Genomic DNA, 25,561 nt, shown 5'->3' on the forward strand with positions numbered 1-25,561 from the left:
AAACATCACTGTGGAGGTGGGTGTGGTTTACAGCTGCAGGAGAGAGAGAGAGAGAGGTGGGGAGGCCTGTGAGAGCAGCACCAGGTGAGTTGATGATCTCAGCTGGTACTCATTGAGTAATCACACTCTCCTCTCTTAATGCAGTAGTGAGCTGGACCTGGAGGCCAACACACAACAGAAGGGATGAGTGGATGAAGGCTTCATGGACTTTTGAAGCTGGGCTAAGTTGTATGAATAATGTGTGCGACTGGCAAAGAAATAAAGTTGTCCTGTTCATTAATCCCTGTTGTTGGTCTGTGTGCTGAGAGAACCCTCAGTAGTAGCGAGACTTTCTACATTTACTGAATAAAGTGGCATTTTATTTGCCCCGGGCAGTCCGTATTGTTGAGTTGTCAAATATTTAAAATCCAAATGATCATAAACACCAAACGTACAACATTACAACCACATTCTTTAGCAAATCAAACCTTTCTCATTAACCCATTGTTGGGTTAATGGGTTGTAAATACATATTTTATGTTACAATCTTTAAACCACATTTTTTAATCAGTAAACTTAAATATCTGAATATTTCTGGATAATATGAACTCATCTCACAGTCAATATGCGGTTGACCAGTTGGGCAGTAACTCATAATCAGTAAATATTTTACAGTAATAATATTACATCTGCCCCTAATAATAAAATGATAATAATATTACTTCAGTTGTCTCCTGATCTGAAATCCAACAATCCAATCATATCCTTAGATTCACTTTAGTAATCATATTCCATTACTTTACAAACAAAACTGTCTTTTAATCAGTCTGAATTTTAGGTGAAAATGACACTGTTACCAGTTTTTCGAGGAGTAGTGGAAAAGTAATACAACTAGCAGTGTAACTAATTACTGTTGGCAAAAGATTAACAAGTAATAAATTACATGTGTTACGAAACCCAACGCTGCAGTCGACACGTCCATCTTTTAACTAACTGTCCTATTATTTATCTGTTATCTAATTATTGTAAGAGAATAAATATATTCAGCTGGAGTCCAGTTCCTCATTTTCTGGGTGTGAATGTGGGGAACTGGAGGAAACTTGTGTTCGCTCAGTTCTCACCAAATATTTTGGCTTTGTGTATTAACAGTCTGTCCGATAGCGGTGGACGGACGGACCGACTCTTCGTCTGTGTTTACATGTGTTAGTCCTGCAGGAGGAACTTCACGTCTTCATTGTCTGCACATTTGCATCCCAGTTTGTGATTGGCTCTGTGATTGGCACTTGGCGCCGTGTAGGACGCTGCAGACACACGGACAGACTGAGAACTAATGAGGCAGGAGCAGCGAAGAAGGCCATTTAAATATTCTCTTTGCATGGCTGCCATGTCACTCTCCTCCTCTTTAATCCCGTCTGCCTCTCGGAGCACCTCTGCCCTCCCTCTCTCTTGGTTGTTTCATAATTACACCCCCCAACACTTGTTGCTATAGTGACAGGCAGAGACAGAGTGTCCCTTTAGTCACAGACATTACATACATACCGTTACAAGTGCTGCTCACACTAACACCCGAGCTACCATACGTGCTCTGTGTAATTTATCACTAATGCCAAACTCTAGTAGAGGAATTGATTACAGCTAATGCTCTGTTTGGGGGTCCTGGAGGCCCTTATTAAAGACCCTGAGAACTAAAGCTCTTACGATGAGCGCTGTGGTTCATGAACACAGCACACTCTGATAAACATTAGAGAGGTTTGTCTTTTTGTTTATGCGTTTCTCAAATACTGACGCTCAGTGGCCCTCAGCTTATGGCCCTGGAGTCTCTCTGGAGTCATTACTGGACGCGCCGGCCATCGAAGTCCAGTGACGCAGTCTAAAGAGCGAGAGAGTCCACGTATGAAGGCAGTGGTGGTGGATGTATGGCTCAATCAGGACTTTAACCCAGGAGACTGCTGTTGGCATTATTTTAAGAATGTTACATAAGTTATGTTTTATTCAACTTTTCCTTATTCTAATCAACCCAAAGTCCACGAGATACCTACAGCATCGTATTTTAGTGGAGGTCCACTGATCGGGCACATGGTGCACAGAAACTGTAACTACGTATGCGACATAACTTTTATCTCCATCATTTAGCAACCATCAGTTACCTACTGACTGACCTTTTTGGTCCTCTTTAAAAAGAACAAACTGTCAGTGGGAGTAACGACCCGGAACAGAGAGATCAGATGATAAGTGCTAGCTAGCATCTTGTCAAATCAAATCTTTTAGTGACTTAGTGCCAGCTGCACTGCCACTGTTGGATGCTGAATGAGACCTGCAGAAAGACAAGATTTTACTTTGTTTGCTCTAATTAAAAGTCGCCGCCGTACGTTGGTGTTGTTTGAAGGGTAACTGTGGCACTCAGGGCTGAAGGTAACGACACTGCGACGGCAGTCTCGGACTCCAACCTCAGCGTGATCCGGCTTTTAGTCATAACCACACAAATGAAACCTTAATGAGCGGCGACCGTCCTCAGAGGTCAGGAAACACACGCAGACCTGTGACAGCAGAGGACACTGACATTTTAAACAGGGATTCTGCTTTTGTAAGTCATTTTGAAAAGACCTCTGACACAAACACACACGCACATACAGAAATAAACATGCTTAAATGTGTGAAAGCTAAAAGCTATGAGCCGGGCTGCGGGGCTCACACAGTCACTACACGAGTCAGCACAGAGATCTTTACCAACGCTGACTCTATTTTCACACAAATTTAAACTTCATTATTCGCTTTGGAGGTGGGCCGTTTGTCGGGTGTGTCAGCTCTCATTAACTGCAGCCGGGACTTCCTCCCTGCAGCCTCACCCGCACTCACCTAACCTCATCTGGTGGCTGATTATGGCTTCTTCCCCCAGTCCCCTCTCTGGCCACAGTGTCCTGATGGAAACAAGGTGGAGCAGTAACACTGTCGCTGCGAGCCCAGCTGACATTAATCATTACAGTAAATGTCCAACACAGTTAGACTCTTACCTTGCTTACCACCAACCTGCTCGCTGCTGCAGGAGGGAGGAGGGAGGAGGAGGAGAGAGGAGCAAAGAAAAGTAAAGAAAAGAAAAGAGATCTTGGGGGCTCTCACCCACCGAGCCCCAGCAGAGACATGGAGGGACGTACTTGTATTGAACGCTGTGTGTGGTGAAACGAGCAGCGATAAAAGGCCGACTGGCAATTTCTTCAAATTTGGCACAAACGTCCGCTTGGACTCGAGGAGGAGCTGATTAGAATTTGGTGGTTATAGGTCAAAGGTCACTCTGACCTCAGAATGACCTTGACAAAGTGTTTTTAGGTCCTTTCTCAGGAACTGATGTTGTAATTCTGATAAAAGTTTGACCACCAACGTTTGAGCGATACAACGAAGAGGTGAGGACATTTGTTTTATACAATATGGCAAAGGTCAACTTTCCTGTGGGTCATAATGTCCTGGAAAAAAACTTTTTGGGATGTTATTGAAATTATTATTATTTCACAGACTGGGACACAATGAGTGAACAATATATTTCACACAGTTTGGGCTTTCATCTGGAAATCCTGGAAATTTAGAGACTTGTTTTCCAGTCATATAAACACCTGGAAATGTATTAAAATAACCAAATATTCTGGAAATTTTAGCTGCTCACTCAGTTAAACCTGGGTGGGTATTTAGTTTAAATCTCGGCTGTTGGCAGGATAAACTGCCTGCTGACACACTTTCACCTCAGTTCAGAGCTGTTCCACTACATCTACATACAGCCTGTTATTAATGATCACATTTACAGTAGTTGTTCTTGTTTCTTTTAATGGCTGATAGGTTAGAAGATTCATTTTCTGTATTTTAGGCTCCGCTGAGGCTGCAGTGTGAGAACAGCTGCTGAAGGGAAAACTGATTCTGAGAAACGTTTCTGTAACTTAGAAATGTTTTGGTTTTTGGTTTTTCTAAAGAAGAAACATTTCTTATCATTATTACTTAATTTAAAAACTTCAAAGTTTGACTTAAAACTCACATTTTATGAAGACAGTTGCCTTGAAATTAAGAGTTTTCTCCAGTGATGTTTTTTTTTTTTTTGAGGAATAAACAGTGTTACACTGATAGAGAAACAGTTAAAGAAAGCAGTGAAGCAAAGTGAGTCATGAGAGAATGATCAGCAGGATAGACAAAGTGATGAAGAAAGGTGCAAACAGATGGATCACATAAATGGAGACGTAAAGGAGGAAGAAGCAGATGTGACAGAGGGATTCAGTGTGGAAGCGGAGTAAATGGAGATGGATGTATGATTACACACAACCTGCTATCAGTGTCGCCTGAATCAAACTGAGAGAATAAGTGCTCGGATTAGGCGGAGCTATGCCGAGGAGGAGAAGAGGAGGAGATGTAAAGGAATGACAGAGTGACAGAGCTGTGTGAAACAGAGAGATAAGAGCTGTGAAATGCACCCACACACACAAACACACATACGGTCAGTTTTATTCTTTTATTTAATCGTCCTTTTGATGTGCGATTGTCAGAAACGGTCCCGCCTGTCTTCCTGTCTTCACTAATCTGTCTGAGCGTGAGTCAGTGTGTGCAGGTTTTAATCAGCACTACAGTGTATCATCATCAGTATCAGCAGCTCCACTCCGCGCAGTTATGAATCACTCCGAACTTATTCAGCGCTAAAACAAAATTAAAAAAAACATATGGAATTTTAAAAAAAGAAGTCAGAGGTCACATTTTTAAAAGCCTCTTACTCAGTTTTCTGAGTGCATTAGGGGAGGAGGGGGTCTCGCTTCACGCCCGGGAGTTAAACAATGCAAAGTGGGCCAAATAAACTGGAAAAAGGTTGCCGAGGCAACAGTAGGAACCCGAATGTGACAAAAACACTGATTAAATAACTAAAATCCTTCACTGTCTGTAAGCAAAAGACACAGCTACTTGTACTTTTACTCCACCACCTTTCAGAGAAGTATTATACGATGAGTGTGCTCACATCCACAATTCTATACAGCTAGCGCTATGAGCTAGCGTCTACTTTCCAGTGAACAAAGCCGGACCCGGGACCAAATATAATCTCTAAGACCAACAGTGAATCCAGTACCGAGGCGGTTTTCTTGCCGGTTTTAGCTCCTGGCTTCCCGGGGCTGGGTCAGTTAGCTTAGCTGCACAGCTGACCCAGCTAAAGGCAGTTAGCGGTTGGCTACCGATCAATCTGTCCATCAGGAAACTCACACAAAAACACAGAGAGTTGGAACTGAGCAGCCGGAGGACGTCAGAGGAGAATCCAGACAATAACACATTGGCCCTCAGAAACACTCGGCTCTGACGGCGTCAGAAGAAAGCATTTGATTGGACGTAGCATTAGTATACGCCCCCGAGTGCAGGATGAGTCATCAACTACTTTTATTGTTGTTCAGGAAACTCTAAAATAACATTAAGAATACCTGAAAGTACCTAAAAACACGAGTTCCTGTCCCTGTTGGACAGATACTGGAGGACAGGGGACGTACAGCACAAGACAGATAAAAACACTTAAACATCAATTTTTACTTCATGTGGACTTTAATAATAAAAGTCAGCTCCTGTTTCACCAGTTAAATGTTTTTAATGTGAAGCTGCAGCAGAAGGAAATATTCCGTTTGCATCAGCAGTTACTTTAAACAGCATTTTTTCCAGGAATGTTGCCACAGATACCCCGTTTATAATACTGCAAATATATAAATATGCCAGTTCTTTCATCAGTGCAATCAATCCCCTGCTCCAGTACGTTTTCTCAACGTTGTTCTTCCACTTTTTGTTCTCCTCTTGTGTACAGCATTCAGCCTGATGCCCGCTGTGTATTAACCACTGTGGGACTGTAGCATTTACATTCCTCCTCTGTGGATGTGGTTGCGATGTAATCAGCGAGAAGGTTTGTAGCCCACTCTCCTGTAGCTCAGTACTGTTGTTAGCCCACACATGGTGCTACCAGGGGAAATGCTCTATCACACAAAGAAAAGACACAGCTGTTGTTACAGATGTTACTTTTATTTAGATCTCCAGACACATATTTCAGTTACACTGCTGTAGCGCTGTTAAACTTTACAAATATATCAGCAAATTTACAACCTCACTTCCATCTGTTTCCTTCACTCATCTACTCATTTCTCTTTCCCTCCACATAATCACAAAGTGTAAAGCTCCGCTAGCGGCTCCCAGATTTTTTACATCCAACAGAATTAAAGGTTTGGACAGAAGAATACACTGATAATTTAGCTTTAGCAGTTGGGATTTAAAATGTAAAGTTTATCCTGAGGGTGGTGCTAGAGCAGTTTTTCCCAACTGTTCAAGTTATCACATTATGGCTTTAGTGGACTGACCGACATATGGTTGTCAAATTATATTACTAATCAGAAACACTTGTAAATGCATTTTTCTGCATGATTTCTGATTTGGCACGAGACACTTGAGGCGTCCCACAGGGATCAATTATTGGACCCCTTTTATTCCTCATTACATTAATGACACTGAATCTTCATTGTTTGTGTTACTTTTTGCCGATGATACTCGATTGTTTCTGTCACGTAAACACACGTTTTTGTAATACAAATTCTGACTTAGATTTAATTTTTACAAATTTTTCTTTAAATCTAATTTCATGATATTGACAGCCAAAACAAAAGTTATTTTACACCCAATTCTTGCCTTTTCATTAGAAAAAAATCTCAGGTCTCATCTACAAAATTTCTTGGTGTTTTACTTAATGAAATGCAGGTTAGAAAAATCATATTATAAAATCATATATGGTTCAGTTTGTTAGTATTAATTGGTATGATCAATAAAGTATGAAGTTTGGCTAACCACAAATGATTGATGACTCTTTATTAAAGCTTACTTTACCTATATATTACATATTGCAATACTGTTTGGGCTTCCACTTTTTCCACCGTCCCTATTAATAATTTACCTTCTCATGCCTCTAAAAATAATACAGACAAATCAATTAAATATGGAAAATGTAAGGTCTGGCAGTCTCCCTTTTAGATTATGAAAAATATTTTGTACAAAGTTTGAATTTGAAATTTGAAATTCGATATGTCACTTGAGGAATGATCAGGAAGTGCTCATCCTCTGAGGTGCATGAATGTGCTCAGTATATTTCATACCAATTGTCACATTCAATTTTTACATTTCTTGTGTATGAGCGAAAATGTTAAGGTGGCACAGCGCTGTCTCCTAGAAATTATGAATATATGCAACAAATCTTTCTGAGTGAAACATAATGCCGACTGAATTATGTTTTTCGATTAACGTAATAGGGAAATGTTGTTGAACATACCTGGAAAATCACAAAAATGTTGATATTTAACGTACCAGTAAAATATTTACTGACAACGTATTTCACTTGTTTTCCACCAAAATGGACAATCTTGCAATACTATCAACTCGTGACTTAAGACATGAGATTTTTTGAGTCTGGACACAAACTTGGTGTGACAGTCAGAAAATGTTGTCTTTAAACATAATCAATGCAGGCGTTACGTTGTCAACACAACATAAGCAGCAAAATAATATAGACATGTAATTTCTTGAAGACATGGTGAAGACACTAGAAATCCCCAAATTTAAATAATTCATCCTTAAGTGGCCCAAGGAATCAATTGTTGGACCCCTTTTATTCCTTATAACATTATTGACTAACCACTGAATATTCATTTGTTTTTATTTTTGCTGATGATACTAGCTTGTTTCTTTCAGATAAACACTTGTATTTGTGAGACTTATATTAAATGGTTTAAATTGAACAAAAGAGGTCAACCAAAAGACTGAGATACATCATCTGGGAACCATGAATATTTATAGCAAGATCGATTGACATAGTTAGCCAGAGTTTGCCATCTTGTGTACATTTTAGGAAGGTCCAAGTGTCAAATAATTTATCTTTTGGTGTTCCACAGTGATCAATTATTTGACACCTTTTATTCCTCTTTACATTACTGGTTACTAGATCTGTTTTTATTACTTTTTGATGATGATACTTGCTTGTTTCTTTCACATAAACACGTGTATTTGTTTCTAAATGGTTAAAGTTGAACAAACTTTCTTTAAATCTCAGTTAGATAGGTAGTAAAATTTGCCCAGATAGTGGTGCTGTGTCAATAGGATTCATCCTCTGGACCAAAGTATTAAACATTATAGACCCTTTTAGCAACCGCTAGCGGGGCAATAATCATCATTCTCCCTCTTTCAAGTATGTAAGAAAGAACAGTAAAGTAAGGCCACACCATAATCACAGAAACTGATCTCTCTTTCACTTTCAGCTGATGGAGGGTAAAAGGTGACGACCCACTCGAGACAACAACCTGGTGGCTGTCTTACAGCACAAACAGGCCTTCATGTTCCACATCCTCGTAGCTTCTATGAAACATAAAAATTACCCCACAGAATGGCCAGAGGTAAAGAACACACACACACACACACACACACACACACACACAGATTAAACACATTTATGGAAGCAAAGAAAAAGGACAAAGTTAGTTGAAAGCTTATAAGAAATTGAATACCTCATATCCCCAAATTTATAGCATTAAAGATTTTGCTCAATGAGAATTTATGTGGTCATTTGGAATTTAAAATGTTTTCTTTTTGATTGAAAATTGAAAACGACTAAAACTGCTGTTTTTTTATCAGTCCTAACCGTCGGTGGAATTAAGGATTTTATTTCCACCCGAAACCCAATGTTGCGTGATTGTTGGAAACACCTAAAGAGATGGTTTTGCCAAGAATTTTATTGTGTCCGTCCACCTATGAATGAAAGGTTAGCGATGAAATGCAACGTAAAAATAGCATTTTTGTCTATGGGAGTCTGGAAACAGAAACAACGCAGAAACCGTCCTACGAATATTCAACTTTCACCCCGAGTTTGTGTTGTTTTGCGATGCTGGTGATCTAAAGTGGGGGGCCATCTTACTGGCAAAGTACATTTCCTATACATAACCTTTAAGTATTAAAATGCGAAACAAATTAACTAGAAGTTGCTCTTTGAATGCCAATGTTTGAAAAATGAGCGCTCCTGGAAGCTTTAAAGAAAGGTGATCCCCAAAGCAACATAAAATCCTGACAGATGCCTTTTCAAGTAATGATTAACCAACAGGCCAGTAATTATTCCAGTGATATTTAATGCGCAACCATTAAGGTCTTTCAAGTGATGAAATTTTTGGGTAAATTCAGTTCCGCGTTCATAAAGATTTAATTCCTTCCAGCTTTTCTGTTGCTGCCACATACACGACTGAGCCATCCACAAACGCAGGCCCAACCGCAAAACACAACCACACCTCCCACACAACCAAGCCTCCACCACAAACTGATGACACTTACAGTATGTGAAATATACACCGTCCCTATCCCACTGAGAACTCCGTTTTCCACATTAAGAATGAAAGTTTGTACCATAATGTCGTACGACAAAATTAAGAAGAAAAGACCCCCGCCAAAAAAGCACACTGGTGTAGCCAGGCATGAGTTGTTTGTGTCCGTGTGGGGACCCCTGTTGCGGCCGCCTAGCGAGTTCTAAGGGGCAGGGAAGAACCAGTGTGCCGTGTGCATGTGGTGTTTGTATGTACGCCGTAATAGATTTCTTGCCCACCAGAGAGGTTCGGGGGAGTGATAAACACCGTGGAGTAGGATCTGCACCGTCGTCTCTGCCCTCCCCGTCCGTCCCGTTCTGCTTGTCCGACCCCTGTGTGGTGTTGTTTTGTGTGTGTTTGTGTGTGGTTTTGTGGCTTGGAGGCGGTTTCAAGCCCCCGCGGCTGTCCCTCGGATCCCAGAAACGCGCGAAACGGAAAGCGAGTCAGAAGCCGGGGCTGCAGAGGGCAAACCCCTCCCAGACGCTGGAATCGCTGTGATCCAAAAATCCGCAAGAGCCCTCTTCCCTGGTCCGCTTTTCCTTTGTAGTCCCATCACAAAAACACACAGTCCCCGGGCTTCTTCTTGTTCTTTCGATTATTCTGCTGCAGTGTGTGTCGTGTTGTGTGTGTTTTGTGTGTGCTGGTGGAGAGAAGACGGCTGAAGTCTGAAAACGTCCTCGCAGAACAACTTTCTCAAAGTCCGGTCCGTTGGTGGATGTTGGTCCCGTCTGGTCCGGTTGAGCATTTTCCTGCCAGCCCGCGAGGGCGCCGGGTCACGTGACCTCTCGAGGTCTTCCATCTTAATGATGTAGTGTGTGAATGTGTGTGAGATGTGTGTGAACGTGTGGTGGGTGGTTGTTTGTGGCAGCGTGTGTGTGGTGTGTTATATTTATGGCGACGAGGAGTAAGAACGTCGGCCAGGACGGAGAAGCCGCACCCGAGTCAAAACAGAGAGGTTGGTGGCGGAGGAGAGAGAGCTGATTGCCCGGCTGTTGGCTCTTCGGTGTCCCTGCAGAGTCCTGGAGAGTCTAATTGACCCAAACTGGGCCAGCAAAGAGCGCATGAGGAGGCGGAGGGAGGGAGGGGAGGGGGAGAATTTAATTTTATATCCAATGGTTTAATTTTCAGTCTGAATATATCTCGTATTTACTGGAAACCAAACCATAGTCCATTAGAAAAGTAGGCAAAAAGACTGTCAGTAAATATGAAGTATTACGCTGGTAAGAACAATCAAAACATACCCTAAGAATGTGGATGGTAACAGCGATCTAAGGAGTTGTAACATCAGGAAAAAGAATAGTAACGTACTAAAAACGTACCAGAAATCCTGTAAAGAAATACAATTTTAATATTGTTTTCATTTGCGTCTTTCCAGTAACTAACTTATTTACAGTCATTTAGCCTGTTATATATCTTATACCTGCCTTGCCTTCTGTAATTATAGATGTTATGATATGGTTATATTGAGATTATTAATAATAAAAAATTATTATGGGCAAAGATCAACGGTACGCGCAAAGTGTAGATGAAAGCCAAAAAAGCATCCCCAATCTAAACTATTCCTGGAAAATATTGCATACCAGCCTACTAAGACATCCCCCATCACAAATCCACAGCAGGAGTGCTTACATCTTATAAAAATATAGAAAGCGTAAATAACTGGGTCCACAAAGGCCATTAAGGGGCCCCGCCAGCTTAGGCTCCAGTTGGTAGAGCTGCAACCCCATTAAATACGCAGCGGTGGGTTTCGAGATCCGAGCTCCGCGTGCCCTTTGCTATGCATGTCGTCCCCGCCGTCTTCTCTCTGCCCCCCTTCCTGCTTCTCCCCAGCTATCTCTATCAAATAAAGGCAAAAAGGCCAAAAAAAGAATACTTAAAATAAAATAATTTTAAAGCGACTGACTTCATCAAATTTTTATGAATAAACTAAAAGCAGTTTTGCCAAACTAATAATAATCTTTTGTTGAGGTGATTTATTTTTCTGCTTTAGAAAATCTGAATACTTTGAATTTAAGAAATTCTGTCTTTCAAACATTGTTCACAGCAAGTTGTTAACAATTATTTCATTATTTGGAAGCTTGAAAATATTCTATTATTTTTTTCAGAACTTTTTTTTTACAATATTGAAGTTTTTCTAAGGAAAACAAATAAATTATCATTAATTATTATTAGTGAAGACAGAAATCATGAGTTTTCTCAACTTTCTTCAGTGTAGTTTCCTGACTGAGCAATAACTTTGAACTATCCAGTTCTTTGGTACTTTCCTAATAACTTTAACTATATTTTGTTACCATCTAGTTTCCCAGTAAACCAGGTAATTAGCGGACTGTAAAATGTTTCCTGAGGTTGTTCTGAAGGTGATTCAGGAAACAGAATAAATTCACCCAGTAAACATTTTATGTTGATATTTATTGCACAATATGAAAATGGCACCAAAAGAGACCCGACTGCTATCGTCAGAGGTGTAATCAAATACTGAGAGTCACATGTAAGCTGCTCTCACACCAATCAAGTGTCACATTGTGAGAGCAAGGCCATTATTTTTAATGAAAAGTGCCTCTACGCTGGTTTGATGCTGAAATGAACTCCATAAAAATGAGTGGCCACCACAGTTTGGTGTCATATGCTGTCAAATTTGACAAATTAATTTAGATTAATTTTAAAAATAACATGTTGGAACAGACGAAAGTGAGTCAGGTGTGTAGGAGTGGGATGAGTAGATCAAAAAGTTGCACAGATAAATTCCCACACACTGTTTAACTTGCAATCTAAAATTACGTTTCAGTTTTAGACCTTCATCCGGCAAACGGTTGATGACAATGAGAAGCCATCTTAAAGAGGGAGTGGCTACAACGTGCAGTAGGACGGCGTTAATGATAAACATCACCTTACAGCGTCTCTATTTAAGATGGTTTCTCATCAGCCTGACTGGTCTTTTATCTGTGTAATCTGCGCAGGAGTGACCTCCGCCCAGGAACTGCAGATAAAAAGATGAATAGTTTTTAGCTTTATCTGGTACAATACATGTATTGTGCGTTGTCCCTGCTAAATAAACATAAAATAATAAAATAATTATAATAATGAAAATCTAGTATTGAAACGTCGCAAATTAATTATTTTTACCTGCACACTAGTGACCTCCGCCCAGGGACTGCAGATGAAAATGAGCTTTTATGTGGTACAATACGTGTATTTTGCGTTGTTTCTGCTGAAATTCACTCCTCTAGTATCTTCTGCTTGTCTGCAACCTTTAACTGTACTGTCTGATCCTCTCTCTCCCTCAGGGTTTGGTCTGTCCTCCTTCCAGGTCTCTGTGTGGTTCAGATCCTCTACAATCTATATTCTGTCATCGTAATCGTATAAACTATGATTTTCTGTTGTGAATCTGTTCTCCACACATGATATCTATTGCATGTCTGTGCCTCCTGGGAGAGGGATCTCTGTGGCGCTTCCTCTGTGGCTCTTCCTGACCCAAGGTTTGTTTGGGGGGAGTTTTTCTTCCAGATCAGGACTCTAAGGCCCCCAAACTGTAAACTGTAAGTGGTGATTTTGAGCTATATAAATAACATTGAGGAACAATTTTACTTCAACAGATCCAGATAATTTTGATACGTTACTTTGTTAATCTCGCAAATTATTATATTATTAATGTACAATGTGGGTTAATTGTGTCTTTATATGGCCAACCGCCAATAACCGGGAATTTTCACTGTTTTCTGAGCGTTACTTTTAGACTAGCAGACGAGTCAAAATGACAGTATCAGTACAAACTCTCTTATCTTATTGTGGAGGTGGGTTTGGTTTACACTCAGCTGCAGGAGAGAGAGGTGTGGGGAAGGCTTGTGAGAGCAGTGCCAGGTGAGTTGATTATTTCAGCTGGTACTCATTGAATAATCACACTCTCCTCTCTTAATGCAGTAGTGAGCTGGACCTGGAGCCAACCTGGGGCAAAGCCTTCATGACTTTTGAAGCGAGTGTTGTGTGAATAGTGTGTGCGGAGGAGAAAAAAATAAAATGGTCTGGACTGTTAACCTGGGTTGTGGGTTTGTGTGCCTAAAGAGAACCCACGCTAGTAGCGAGACTTGCTACACTTATCTTCTCCTTCCTCCAAACCCTCGAGGAGGATCCAGTCCGAGAAGATCCACCTGCACACATTATTTCTTCTGCAGCAGTTTGCAGCTATTTTAAAGCCTTTCTGTTTGGTGACTTTGGCGACCCTTTGAGTATAAATACGTGTTTGCCCTCTTACCCATCCACCCCCAGTGCATATGGCCATACAGCGGCGATGTGCTGGCGTACAGCGGCCTGCAGAGGTGACTGCTGGGAGCTCAGCTGAGAGAAAGTTCTTCTGTGGTGAAAGACGTTCTCATCTGGCTCATTAGCAGTAATGTTTTTAGTTACAACTTTTATGAGTCAAACTGTTGGTTATATAATGTTATATATAATTATGTTATAATGGCTTTATAAAAGAGAGCCGCATATTTTCATGTGATGATCTTTACTTTGTCTGAACTATTAAAACCTTCTGACTGTCTCACTCCCTCCGATTGTGGCTAATTAAACACACAATATTCTCTGCTGCAGTGGTCAGTCAGTGCTGATAAATCGGATTCAGTTGCTGTCTGTATACATTTACATGATTTCCTCTCATATTTTACGCCTGTTAACAGGAACAAAAACACTTCAGGAGGTCAGGATGTGCAAAAGCTGTCTGTGATTCTTTAGTCAATGAGGTACAGATTGAATGTTTAGTGAGGAATTATTATTATTATTATTATTATTCTTCATGCAGTCGACACAGAGATCACAACGTTATTTAGTTGAGATAATTGTCATTTTTAGCCACATTAGCTGCTCTATGGATAGAGATTTGTTGATCCATGTTGTCAACATTTGTTCAATACTTTATCATCAAATATCTGCAAAACCAATGACATTCCCATCAGCCTCAGCTGTTCATTTTATTTACTACTAATGGGCAAATGGGCAATTTCTCCGTTTTTTTTACTCAAATCGGAGTAAACTGTTTAAAGTTGCCCCTAAATAAACTTTAAAGAATACTGAAAAGCTGTTACAACGTCTATTAGACAGTGGAGTTATTTACAGAAGAACCGTCACACTGATAATAATGTTCTATTATCACCGTCCAGCAAACCAGAATACCAAAGTAGATAAAATAGATGCTGTGTGTGTGTGTGTGTGTGTGTGTGTGTGTGTGTGTGTGAGAGAGAGTGTGTTATGAATGCTTCTTTTTAAAAACCTGTTACTTTCATTAATTAGTTTCTGAAGCGTCAAACACAGTGAGGTGTGTAATCAAAGCTCCTCACCTCCTCGCACTCGAACTCGTCAGAGGGGACGCACTTCTGGCCGCCGTCCTGTAAGACAAGCACTCATTAGGAGAAAGCATCAGAAACACAATCACCGCTCTCACCGTCGGGACAATTGACTCGCTCTCGTTAACGGGAGACATTCTGTGTCTTTCTCGTTATAACTGCAGGTTGTTGTTGTTCCCGTTTTACCCAGAATTCTTTGGGGGCTGAGTTCCAGGGGTGGGACCAAGTCATTGTTTTGAATGTCCTAAACATTGAGTTTCAAAACCTAAACAAGTCACGATGCACTCTTTGCTAGTTAATACCATTTCAACAACAGGATGAAGGAAACGGCGTTCAGTAACATAACTTTAGTTTCTTCTGGTTCTCTCCTTGAACCTGATTGGATGCTGTCGGTTTACACAAAGTGGATCTGCCGATGATGAGAACTGAACTGATTCACATGTGATTTGATGAAAACAGTACAAGTCCAACTTTTTCAATATTTAAAAATATTGTGTTGGTCTCTAAGCTGATACAGAATATAGACGTATATGTTATAAAAGCTGAGGATCTCAAACACTTTTATCCAGTTTATAGTGTGTATCAGTGATGTCTCACACACACACACTGATATAGGGGGGGGGCCGATGTAACCATTTAAGTCCATAGGACGATAAAACACGTCTGTCAAAATGTCAGGATAAAACTGGATTTCTTTTAAGACATTACATTAATAACAATCAAAGTGATGGTCCTAAAGCCCAGGAGAGAGCCACGTATCTATTTTGGGAAACATTGAAGAGATCATTACAAGAAGAAATCCAGAAACCCGTCACTGGTTTCGGCCTCTATTCAAACAGTCAACTATCTTCACTGTGATTGAAATGCAGAGCAGTAACACACTCGCACTCACACACTCATTTATCTCCTCCATCAGCCTCTTTGTCAGCGCTTCATTAGCATATCTCCTCCCGGTACCTGGGTGGGAGAGCCAATCAGATCTTATCGCTCTTGGAAGGAAGAGAACTCTTTTCAGTGACGAGAGCAGAAAGAGAAAACGCAGCACACCAGATCGTTATCATCTCCTCTGAAATATACACGTGCAAATCCACAAATATGCATCCATGTGCCAGGTTGTTATAGTACTCATTAAACCAATGCGGATGAATCATTATCATATTGACTATTACTGCAGTAACCTCTCCTGACACCGAACGCCTCTGCAGGTCTGTTTCCTGTAAACTGACTGCTCAGCACAGCACACAGAAATGATAGCTATATTCATGTGCTTTGGGAAAATGATACAATTCAGAAAACAAATTTAACAGCAGCATGCATGAGATAATATACAGCATCCAGAGGGACGCCGTGTTTCTGCATCTCTCTATCTCCGTCTATCTGTTTCCTGTCTGTCTCTTTTCAGATGTAACTTCATCTCTGCTGCTGTGGGACTTTGGTGGTTTCACATTTACTGGAAAAGCGCACACGGACATTCCAGGTATTTAGAAATGGTTTTTCAAAGTGCTGACAGAGGGCAGTTTGCAGGTGCAGCCATATTGCTTCGTGGACCCGATGGAGGGCCGGTGGGTGAAGTCAGGCTGTGGGTTAAATTGTGTATATATTATCATTCAACTCAGTATTTCTTAAATTGTAGGTCTGCAGAGCTTTTATCTGGGGTTTTGTTTTATTTTTGCATAGTTAACAATATTGTTAACGTCGTAGATTTGGTTTCAGAAATGGAAAATATGAGGAATATAAATGTTATTTTCTTTATTTCTATACATTTCTATCATCTGGAAAATTTTGATTATTTTGCATGGTTGTCACACTCAGAACTGAAAAGTCACACACGTAATTCACTGCCACTACAGCACCAGCACCTCAGACCAAAACAGCCGACCAGACTCCATTGACAAAACCAGTAATTGTACCTTGCAGAAAAAAAAACAGTCAACAACTCGGAGAAAATCCTTCATTCACTGAGTTAGGTGATAAAATAGCAGCGAAATGGGCTGCTATGGCTAATGTTAGCTAAATATAAGTAAGTAAGTAAGTAAGTAAGTAAACCTTTTTGACACAGAGATCCAAAGTGCTTTGTGTGTGCTAAAGTGAGTCCACTAATGTTTCACAATGTTATATGTTGCCTTAAGGGCGTGGACATTTCAAAAACACCTTGGCAAAGCAAATAATACATATAATAGACATACTACATACTGCAGAAGCCGACTGAGAATCTTCATGTTTTTAGGTTTTCTTCAGTATCCAGTGATAGTTGTGTGTTTGTCCATGAGTCCACCGCTAACAGGAGCTGCTAACAGCTAATTCGGCTTCTTTTAATGGAGATCATTTGACAAAATGTTCCCACAGCTAACTCGCTGACTCCATGGCAACATACTTCCAGCCAGTAAATGATGGTAACTGTAGTTCCAAAAATTAGAGAATCATTATCAAATAAAAGCAAGACAAACAAAATAATAATACACTGTAAAACCTGATAAGCTGTAACTCTTTCTATTAACTCAATTTTGTTAAGTTAAAAACATTCTTGATTAAGCAGCTTTTACTAGAAATTTTAAGTGACATTAACTTAATTTTGTAATATTTATTTGTACGGTGAAAACAAAATACCCAGTAATAAGTACTTAATCAGGAATGTTTCTGTAACTTAAAACAATTACGTGAATGTGACTTAAACCCCCAACCCCGATGTCCTCATACCGGTCCAGAACCTACTAATCTGCACTCTGGTCTCAGGAACATCTGCACTGCCTCAGTCGTGTCAGCTGAACGGAAGATTGCCAAATCCCAAAAAACCCTGCTGTGTACTCTGGCACCAGACACCGTCCTGCAGGCTCAACATAAAGGAAAACACCATCGACCCCGAGGCATGGCTGAGTTTAGGGACGCATCACAATGAGCTGTGGGAGGGGAGGAGGGACACTGCAGCTCCGACTCTGAACGGCCAAAATAGGCACTGCTGCAAGAAGCGATGGCATAAAAAACACCTGAATAATGACAAGGTTTCGATCCTAGAGGACCTGACGAAGATCTATCTGGGATCAAAATGATGTTTTATTGTCAGTGAGTAATTGTGCAGATTTTATTGGGTTTTTAATGCTGTTTTCTGACAAAGTACAATCATCAAATCAACATATTTTTAAAGTATCACATTTGAAAAGTTTGAGAGAAATGGTAAAATTTGAACAAACTTTCTCAATTTCAATCTCTATGGATTATTGATTGGAATACACTGTATGGATTATTGATCAGTATACACTGTATCTTTATGGATGATATTGATCCTGTAACAGTCAGACTTGGACATATGACCGGTTTTAGCTCTCTTTTCTAGAGTTAACGTGTGGCTACGAACACGTTAGGAAATTATTAAAATGTGATAATTTCTTAAAAGGGAGTTTGGTGCTTTTAGTTGGATTCAAACTGCTGATATGGATCATTGTTAACGTTTAGTCTCCACTACAGAAACACTAGCTAACTGATAAAGGCTGATCAGGATGTCTGATGTTGACGCTGGCTGATTATCAGCTTTTCTAACGGCAGTTTTCTGTAAATGGTTGCTCTTCTGTGTGAGTTTTTCCTAATGAAACATGATGTGCTTGTTATTAATTGTGTTATTATTGATAAAACATAGTTTAGAGACAGACTGTGGCAGTATCTTTCTGTTGCAACAGAAATATACTGTGCCAATCTCCACAATAAAGTCTGTATAAGATAGTTAAAAATGAAACGTTTGAGTGAAATATCTCTACATCCAATCACACTGTATGCCGAGGTATTCTATAATTCATGCTTTAAATCTCTTATATAATGGATAGCAATTTATATTGGCCTTTAACCTCCAGCCTTACACCTCTTCCTTGTACATAATGGATGGGTTTCCACTTTGCCTGGAAGCAGGCAGGATGACGCTAATGTGTGTGAAGGTGACGAAGAGCAAACCACATAAATCTGTTCTGCTCAGACCTCCTCACTTGTGTCTGGATGTGTACCGTCTGCCTGTTTCTCTTTCCTATACTCAGTTGGACACGTATTCTGATAAATACAACACAACTGTTTAATCGATGTTCTGTCCTACAAAGACAGAGAACAGCGACTACAGAGGCGGTGAAACTGAATCAAAGACTCTGTCTGTCACACTCTTCTTCTCAGTTTCATTATTTCACCCAGAGAAATGTCTAGCAAAATCCTACATAATGCCTAAAAATGCCAATAACCGCACTGTGCTACGAACTGTATATGTGAGCTGAAAACACTATCTGCAAACTAAATGTGTTCTTTCTGCTTTCTTCTTTTAACTACTTTAACAAAATAATTTAAAAAAAAAGTTTATTGAGATTTTTTTTTGCAGTCCATTTAATTTATCTCTGAATCTCTGTTATCTTTCTCTATATATCATTAATCCAGTCTTCAGTATATTGAAACGTGATTTTAAAGGTAGCTTAACCCACTAATTGCTTGAATTAGCTGTTTGCTAAGCCCTCTCCGCAGACCAGCCTGGTTTTATTAAATGGTGTATGAATAATTAGTTTTTCACATGTCATTTCATGCCTTTTCTACTTATATTGTGCAAAGGTGGTGTGTCTTTTTACACATGAATGTCAGAAATAAATCAGGTGAGATCGTGTAAAGAGCAACAGTCCACATACGCAGCAGATGGGTGCAAGTGGGTCGAACAAAGAGCACTTTCAACTTTCAGGAGGCTGCAATCGGTGCCGTGTGAGGCCGAAAGTCAACATTGACTTATTTGTGGAATGTATTAACTTATGTCACATACAAACTTAACTTAGTGACGGAAGTAACTTAAATTACATAAATAATATAATATATTTTATCCCAAACCATGATATTTTTCTAAACCTAAAACTGCGACCGTTTCACATCACCTGACTTTTATTACCACGACAAAGATCACCTGGCTTTGTCCTTCCTGCACTCCTAAACTAAAATGCACCATCTGATGCAAAAAATGCTCAAAATGTTAGTCCACGAGTACCCTTATATTTATTGCATACAGCCACCTGCTGGTGAGTCTAGGTATGCACCTCTGAATACCCACATGACGTTTGATTTTCCTTTCTTAATATTTCGTGACTTTATTTTGAACTGCTACTGCTACACACACAGTCATATATTTACTTGTGTGATTATAAGTGTAAAATGTAGAAACATGAATTAAAATCATAATTAACCATTTGTCTGAATCAATCACCAACTGCTGCTGCTGCGTCCACACAGCTGGAGACTGATGTCAGTAAAACTCTGTCAGTTCACTGAATCCATCTCCACACACAGTTTCAAGCCATCTGATGTGCTGGCATACAATCTTTCTAACCAGTTATAGCGTCCTTGTTTTGTCCTCCTGTTTTGGTGGTTTGGTGTCCATTGGTGTTCTTGGAAAGGTTTGTGCTCCTGCTGCAGCTGTTTCCTCAGAGACAATGTGTAAGCTTTTAGAATAAAAGAAAGTCCCGGCGGCTGATTTGGATCATAATAGTTAGCTGATGAAATATATTGTGCAGATATTGTTTTTTTTATTTTTGTTCTCGTACCTGTGAATTTATAGATATATATGTTTTACCCATTACACAATGTTTCTGTGGGACACCCAGTGGATACCTGGTGCAAGGTCACACACAGCAATCGCTGGTTATTGGGGTTAACATATCACCCAACTGTAGTCTGTGGATTATCTTGAAAATGTCTGAAAAGAGACATTCTTGTTGAGTTTTTCAAATGTTGCCGCTTTGAGCTCCACAACTCCACAATTATACTGGAGAGACGGCAGACAACTTACACCAACACAATCCAGATGTATAAATAGCACTACAGGTGAGAGTAAGAATATGTATGTTTGATTTTGGAGTGAACTTTAATATATGAGGCTACTGCCTGTTAGCTTTACAAGGTTTTCTATTAAAGACCATAAACAACAGAAGAAAACTCACCTGCAGGTTAGCACATGTGGAAAACATACAAGCACTGTCCATGGGTTTGATTGCGTTGCCGTGTAGAGAGGGAGCGGGTTTGGAGATGATTGGTGGCTGGGCGGGGGGTAAGAAGGTGGACGACGGCTCGGTTACAAGAAGAGTGCCGCCCTCTGCGCCGTAACCAAATGACTGGATCGCGTTTTCTGTAAAGGATAAAGAGATAAAGAGAGAGTAAACATGACAAACATGCCAAGAGAGAGCAGCAGAGGGGGGATGGTTATCTAGATGAGACCCTCTTTAAACCCTCTATTATCCAAATTACACTGTGACAACAAAATTATTGTTTGCTCACCAAGAAACAGTCACTCATTTCAGTTCCTGTCTTAATATTTACTTGGGGTGTAATGTGTATCTGAATCAGTTTATTACATAAGAATAGCTACATTTTGTTTTCATACCCAAAAAGGTGAACGCCTGCCCTCTTGCTGCTCACAAAATATTAGTGCCAGTCCACCTTGAATAAAACTAAGATGATATACGGTAAAATGTCGGTTTCTTTTAAAACTGGAGGTTGTGTATATAATAGGAGGAGGCCATGGTGAATGTAAAGCTGGTCTGAAGTGTCTATAATAAAAAGTGAGAGAGGTATTGATGAAGAAAGGCCCATGTTAGCTCACTGGGTGTGTGTTTGCAGCGGGGAGAGTTCGAGGTGAAAGTGAAGTTGGTTTAAAGTGTCTATGAATAAAAATGAAAAAGCTTTTGATAAAAATCTGAAAAGCTCTCTCCGCCATTGTAGGTGCACCTTTTGAGGCGTCCCTAACTTCAGCTGCATCATTTTCCCGCCTACCCTTCAGTCACACAATGTGCCCGGCTTTAAAATCTGATCATGTCACAACGTTCAACATGAAGCTTTATTTAATCTGATGAAAACGTTTGAATATTATATGACTATAACTTTTTATCTTTGAACCATCTTCAAAATGTCTTATTAACATAGATTAGCCTAGCCGCGCGCAGACAGCAGGCCAACGCGACCCAAACCACATTTTTTGTTCAAAGTAGTTTACATACAAAGATGATAAAAAGATGCTAATTCACATCAAGTGAAGCAAATGGCGTGAGCACTCGAAGTTTGCTGCATTCGTGATTTAATGCACGTTGAAAATATTGACCTTTTTTATTGTCTGTTCCCCCAGAAGCTCCGGCTCTCTACTGCAAACACGTTTTTTAAACTTCTGGGATTAAAAAGTGGATTTATCTTCCTCCGTGGATCGCAGCAGGTTGAGAAGAGAGAGGACTTTATTTTTATTTATACAGAGACCGGATAGAAAAGGAGGAGAGGAAGTTGTTAAATATGTGTCTGTTATCAGTTTTACTTTACTATGAACTCAAGTCAACCAAACTCCATTCAGAAAATAAGCATTTTAAAAGTTTGCTCGGCATCTGAATTCAGACTTTTTACATATCACCATCATGATGTCATTATTTCAGCATCATAGTGATCCGTTTATTGACATTAATGTTTATTTCAGGCTCATACTGCTGTTGTAAACCAGATTAAAGGGTCAGTTGATCATCCACAGTGGATGCTGTTTTGCATTGATTTGACTTGACTTTGCATTGAATTGCTACAGTACACCAACGAGCCCTCACACGTTCCTGACATGTTTCCTCCAAAGCTCACATCTTCACACACTGTGAGGTCGGAATGATCAGATTCCCATAATGTTTAATGCATGGTGAACATAAAGCTCTTATACAGTGTATTGACGTGGTTCTTCTTTGTTACAGGCATATTTGGCACGTGGATATGAATGTATATGTTCACATTAAGACAGCGGAGGAGGAGCAGAGGTGATATTGGAGCTGGGTCACTGTTATTTAAAGACAGTATCTGGGGATCCTCAACTCACTGTCTCACAGTCTCCTCCTAACCTTTCTCCTCAGTTATCTGACCCACTCTCTTTTTTCACTTATATGCTGTACACACAACACACACATGTAACTCCTCCACATTATCCAACCCTAACTCTACAAAAAATAATGCAACCAGAGATGAAACTGTTTTTGGATGAAATTATTTATCGATCGACAGAAATGAAGAGGCGAGTATTCAATATCAATTTAAGCCACTTTTCAAGCAAAAATGTCCAAAATTAGCTGGTTCCAGCTTCTTAATGGTTATATATATGAGATTAAAAACATTAATACAGCAGTAACCGACTTTCTTTCCATAATGTTGTCAGGTACAAAAAAATAACTTGGATTAAATTCAGCTTACATTGCTGCCCTTGGTCATTGCAGCGCTTTTCACTAATATTTTCACATCTAACAAAGATGGTTTTGATGAGTTGTGTTTTTTTTCTGTCTCATTGTTTCGGTCTGAGATTCTGGTGCATCTCAAGGCAAGCACATTTTTATATCTATAACTTTAAAAAGTGAAAAAGTAAAAAGTTCTTTCTTTCTTTGTCCTGCAGCACATTTAACTGACTATCTTTCGGTTGTTTTGTTGGTTAGAAATAACAAGAAGTCTGAAGCTATCATCTTGTGCTCTCTGTGATGGACATTTTCCACTGTTTCCTGATGTTTAATAGACCAAATGATGTTAACTACAGCCATACACCTTATTATAATCTTTCAGTCAAACCACTGATGTGCCCCAACTTTGAAGGATTTTCTTTCCGTCTTTATATATTTTAATCTTCATGGCTCTGTGTCTAAATCTGTCCTCGTCAGTGTAGAGGTGACACGGCAGCGGAGGACTCACTGAGGCAGGTGTTGTGTGTGAAGTCCCGGTGGAAAGCGTCACACTCGGGCTCCTGATTGCCGGTGCCCCTGCAGGTACACCACAGGCTGATGGTGATATTGGAGGGGCTGCTGTCGCTGTAGTTTGGCGTCACATCTGAGCCTGAGAGACAGAGAGAGGCAGAGAGAGAGCGAGGGGGAGGCAGTTAACGTTGGGGAGGAATAAGAATTAGGATGGAGATTATCCAGGAAGAAAGGTAAAGAGGATTTTTGTAAATTGGGAATTGAATCACTGGGTGATTTCCAGAGAGAAAGTGAGTCATCCAACAAAGACAGAATAACAGCAGCGGCTGTAAATTCTCAACTAGACGACGGTATTCTAATAATGGTTCACTCTCTAGTTATAATACCACTACAGTTATCATGGTAAACTCAGTTAAATGTAAATACAGAAACCAGAACATTGAGCCACCAATCTGTTTCTTTTTTAACACAAATTATGTTTTCACAGAATATGTGAGGTATTCATTTACAAGGAACACTGTAAAAATAATAATGTCTTTTACTTCACTGTTCCATATTGTATTGTATTAATAGTTTTTATCATCAAAAGAAACAGTTTTGCCATATGATGCTATCAGCAATTTACAGTTTGTAATCTAAAAGAAATTACTTTATTCCATATAAATTCTTCCTTATGCTGTATAAATAAAGGTTTTGCCGTGAGATATCTCTGTGTTTAACTGTGAACATTAACCTATTTAGAGTTTACAGTCTTTTACTGTCATGGTTTAACATTAAAAGTCTGTAAACAGGACACATTTGGCCAGAATGCATCTCTTTAATACGGTGGCTGAGAGGTATCAACAAACGGCAAAAGCTGAGCAAGTGAGTGACAATGACAGATGTTGACAGTGAAACGTGGCGGACTGTTATAAAACTGTTATTAGACTGTTATCAGACTGTTATTAAACTGTTATTAGACTGTTATTAGCAGCTGACTTATTGCCTACTGATGTGTGGAAGGGTGTGGTCTACGTGAGGATTAAAGGCCTGATTCTCTCGGCTGCTGAGCTAACATCTTAATAAATACGTAACTTTACTTTGAAAGTCATCAAACTCACCGAGGAGGCCGACGTAGGACATGAGGCAGCCGTGGTAGTTGTCATGGGGGCAGCTGGTGACGGTGTGAGACGTCATCTGGCAGTTCATGTGGAAATCTGCGAGCCGAGACCTGCAGCAACAACAAAAACACATCGGTCAGCATCACATTAAAAAGATGCACTTAAATAAGTTTTATCGGGCTAAACTGGAAGTTAGAATCGACATATAAAAGATGGCCGTCTATACTTCCACCCAAAATATCCCGGAGTAGTGATCGGGGTTGGTGCCACGGTATCGAGGTCCCGCCCATACGCCCGGCTGACTCAGTGGCGAGCACTTAGCTGTCGACCGTTACGCTTTTTAAATCTTAAAATAACAAATTAAAACCAAACTGATGATAAAAAATGAACACTTGAACAAACATCAGCGTGAGGAGAACGACCTAAAATGACAGAAACCATCTTTGGGAAAAACAATAAATATAAAGCTGAGCAGAGCGACGACACATTAATCTGTTTGTTGTCTTCATCATTTCAACATAAATCTCACAGTTTTAATAAATACTGTATATTTGTGACAGAGCGCTGTAACTTTGTGTTATTACTGTGAGAAATCTTTCTGCAATGTCCTAAAAAATTAACTGAAAAAGATGAAAAAGATGCAAAAGAAAACCTCCTGTTGGAGAGAACAGGCTGATTCATACAGTAGTTTGAGAGATTATCTCTGTTTCCTGCAGTACCCACCACATCATGCATATGTTAATGCACGAGGAAACTGTCACAGCCAATAACTGTACAGCCACTGAGCTTAATGTACCGCCTGTCCTAGTTCTGTTTCACCGTCCTGTCTCTCCTCTCTTTGTCTCTCTCTCTCTGCTGTAGTTCCTGAAGCTGCTTCATCTCCCCGGCGCCGCTCTTTGTCTTTGTTGCGTTGCAGTGAGAGACGGACGGAGGGGAAGTGAGGTGAAAGATGTCGTATGGTCGGATCAACGGGGTGACAGAAACGTGTGATCCCGCCACCGTTGCTCCCTCACACATGTGAAAGTGTTTGCTTGTCTGTCTGTCGGCTGCGGAGGTTGACACAGTTTGACAGGCCTGAG

General features: G+C 40.1%; 1 protein-coding gene across 1 annotated transcript in view; it reads right to left on the bottom strand.

Moving 5' to 3' along the window:
* The window catches only part of LOC118332937 (GDNF family receptor alpha-2-like), a 125,299-nt gene that overhangs the window by 73,596 nt on the left and 26,142 nt on the right, over positions 1-25,561 (bottom strand). The window contains exons 5-8 of the mRNA XM_035668376.1: positions 24,483-24,592; positions 23,381-23,521; positions 20,632-20,816; positions 14,684-14,731 (exon numbers count right to left, since the gene is read on the bottom strand). Of these exons, the coding sequence (XP_035524269.1) occupies positions 14,684-14,731; positions 20,632-20,816; positions 23,381-23,521; positions 24,483-24,592 (484 nt within the window). The remainder of the gene's footprint in view (positions 1-14,683; positions 14,732-20,631; positions 20,817-23,380; positions 23,522-24,482; positions 24,593-25,561) is intronic.

Source organism: Morone saxatilis, unplaced genomic scaffold, assembly GCF_004916995.1.
Source record: "Morone saxatilis isolate NCDOM2014 unplaced genomic scaffold, NCSU_SB_2.0 Contig21, whole genome shotgun sequence".
In the NCBI taxonomy this organism is placed as follows: Eukaryota; Metazoa; Chordata; class Actinopteri; family Moronidae; genus Morone; species Morone saxatilis.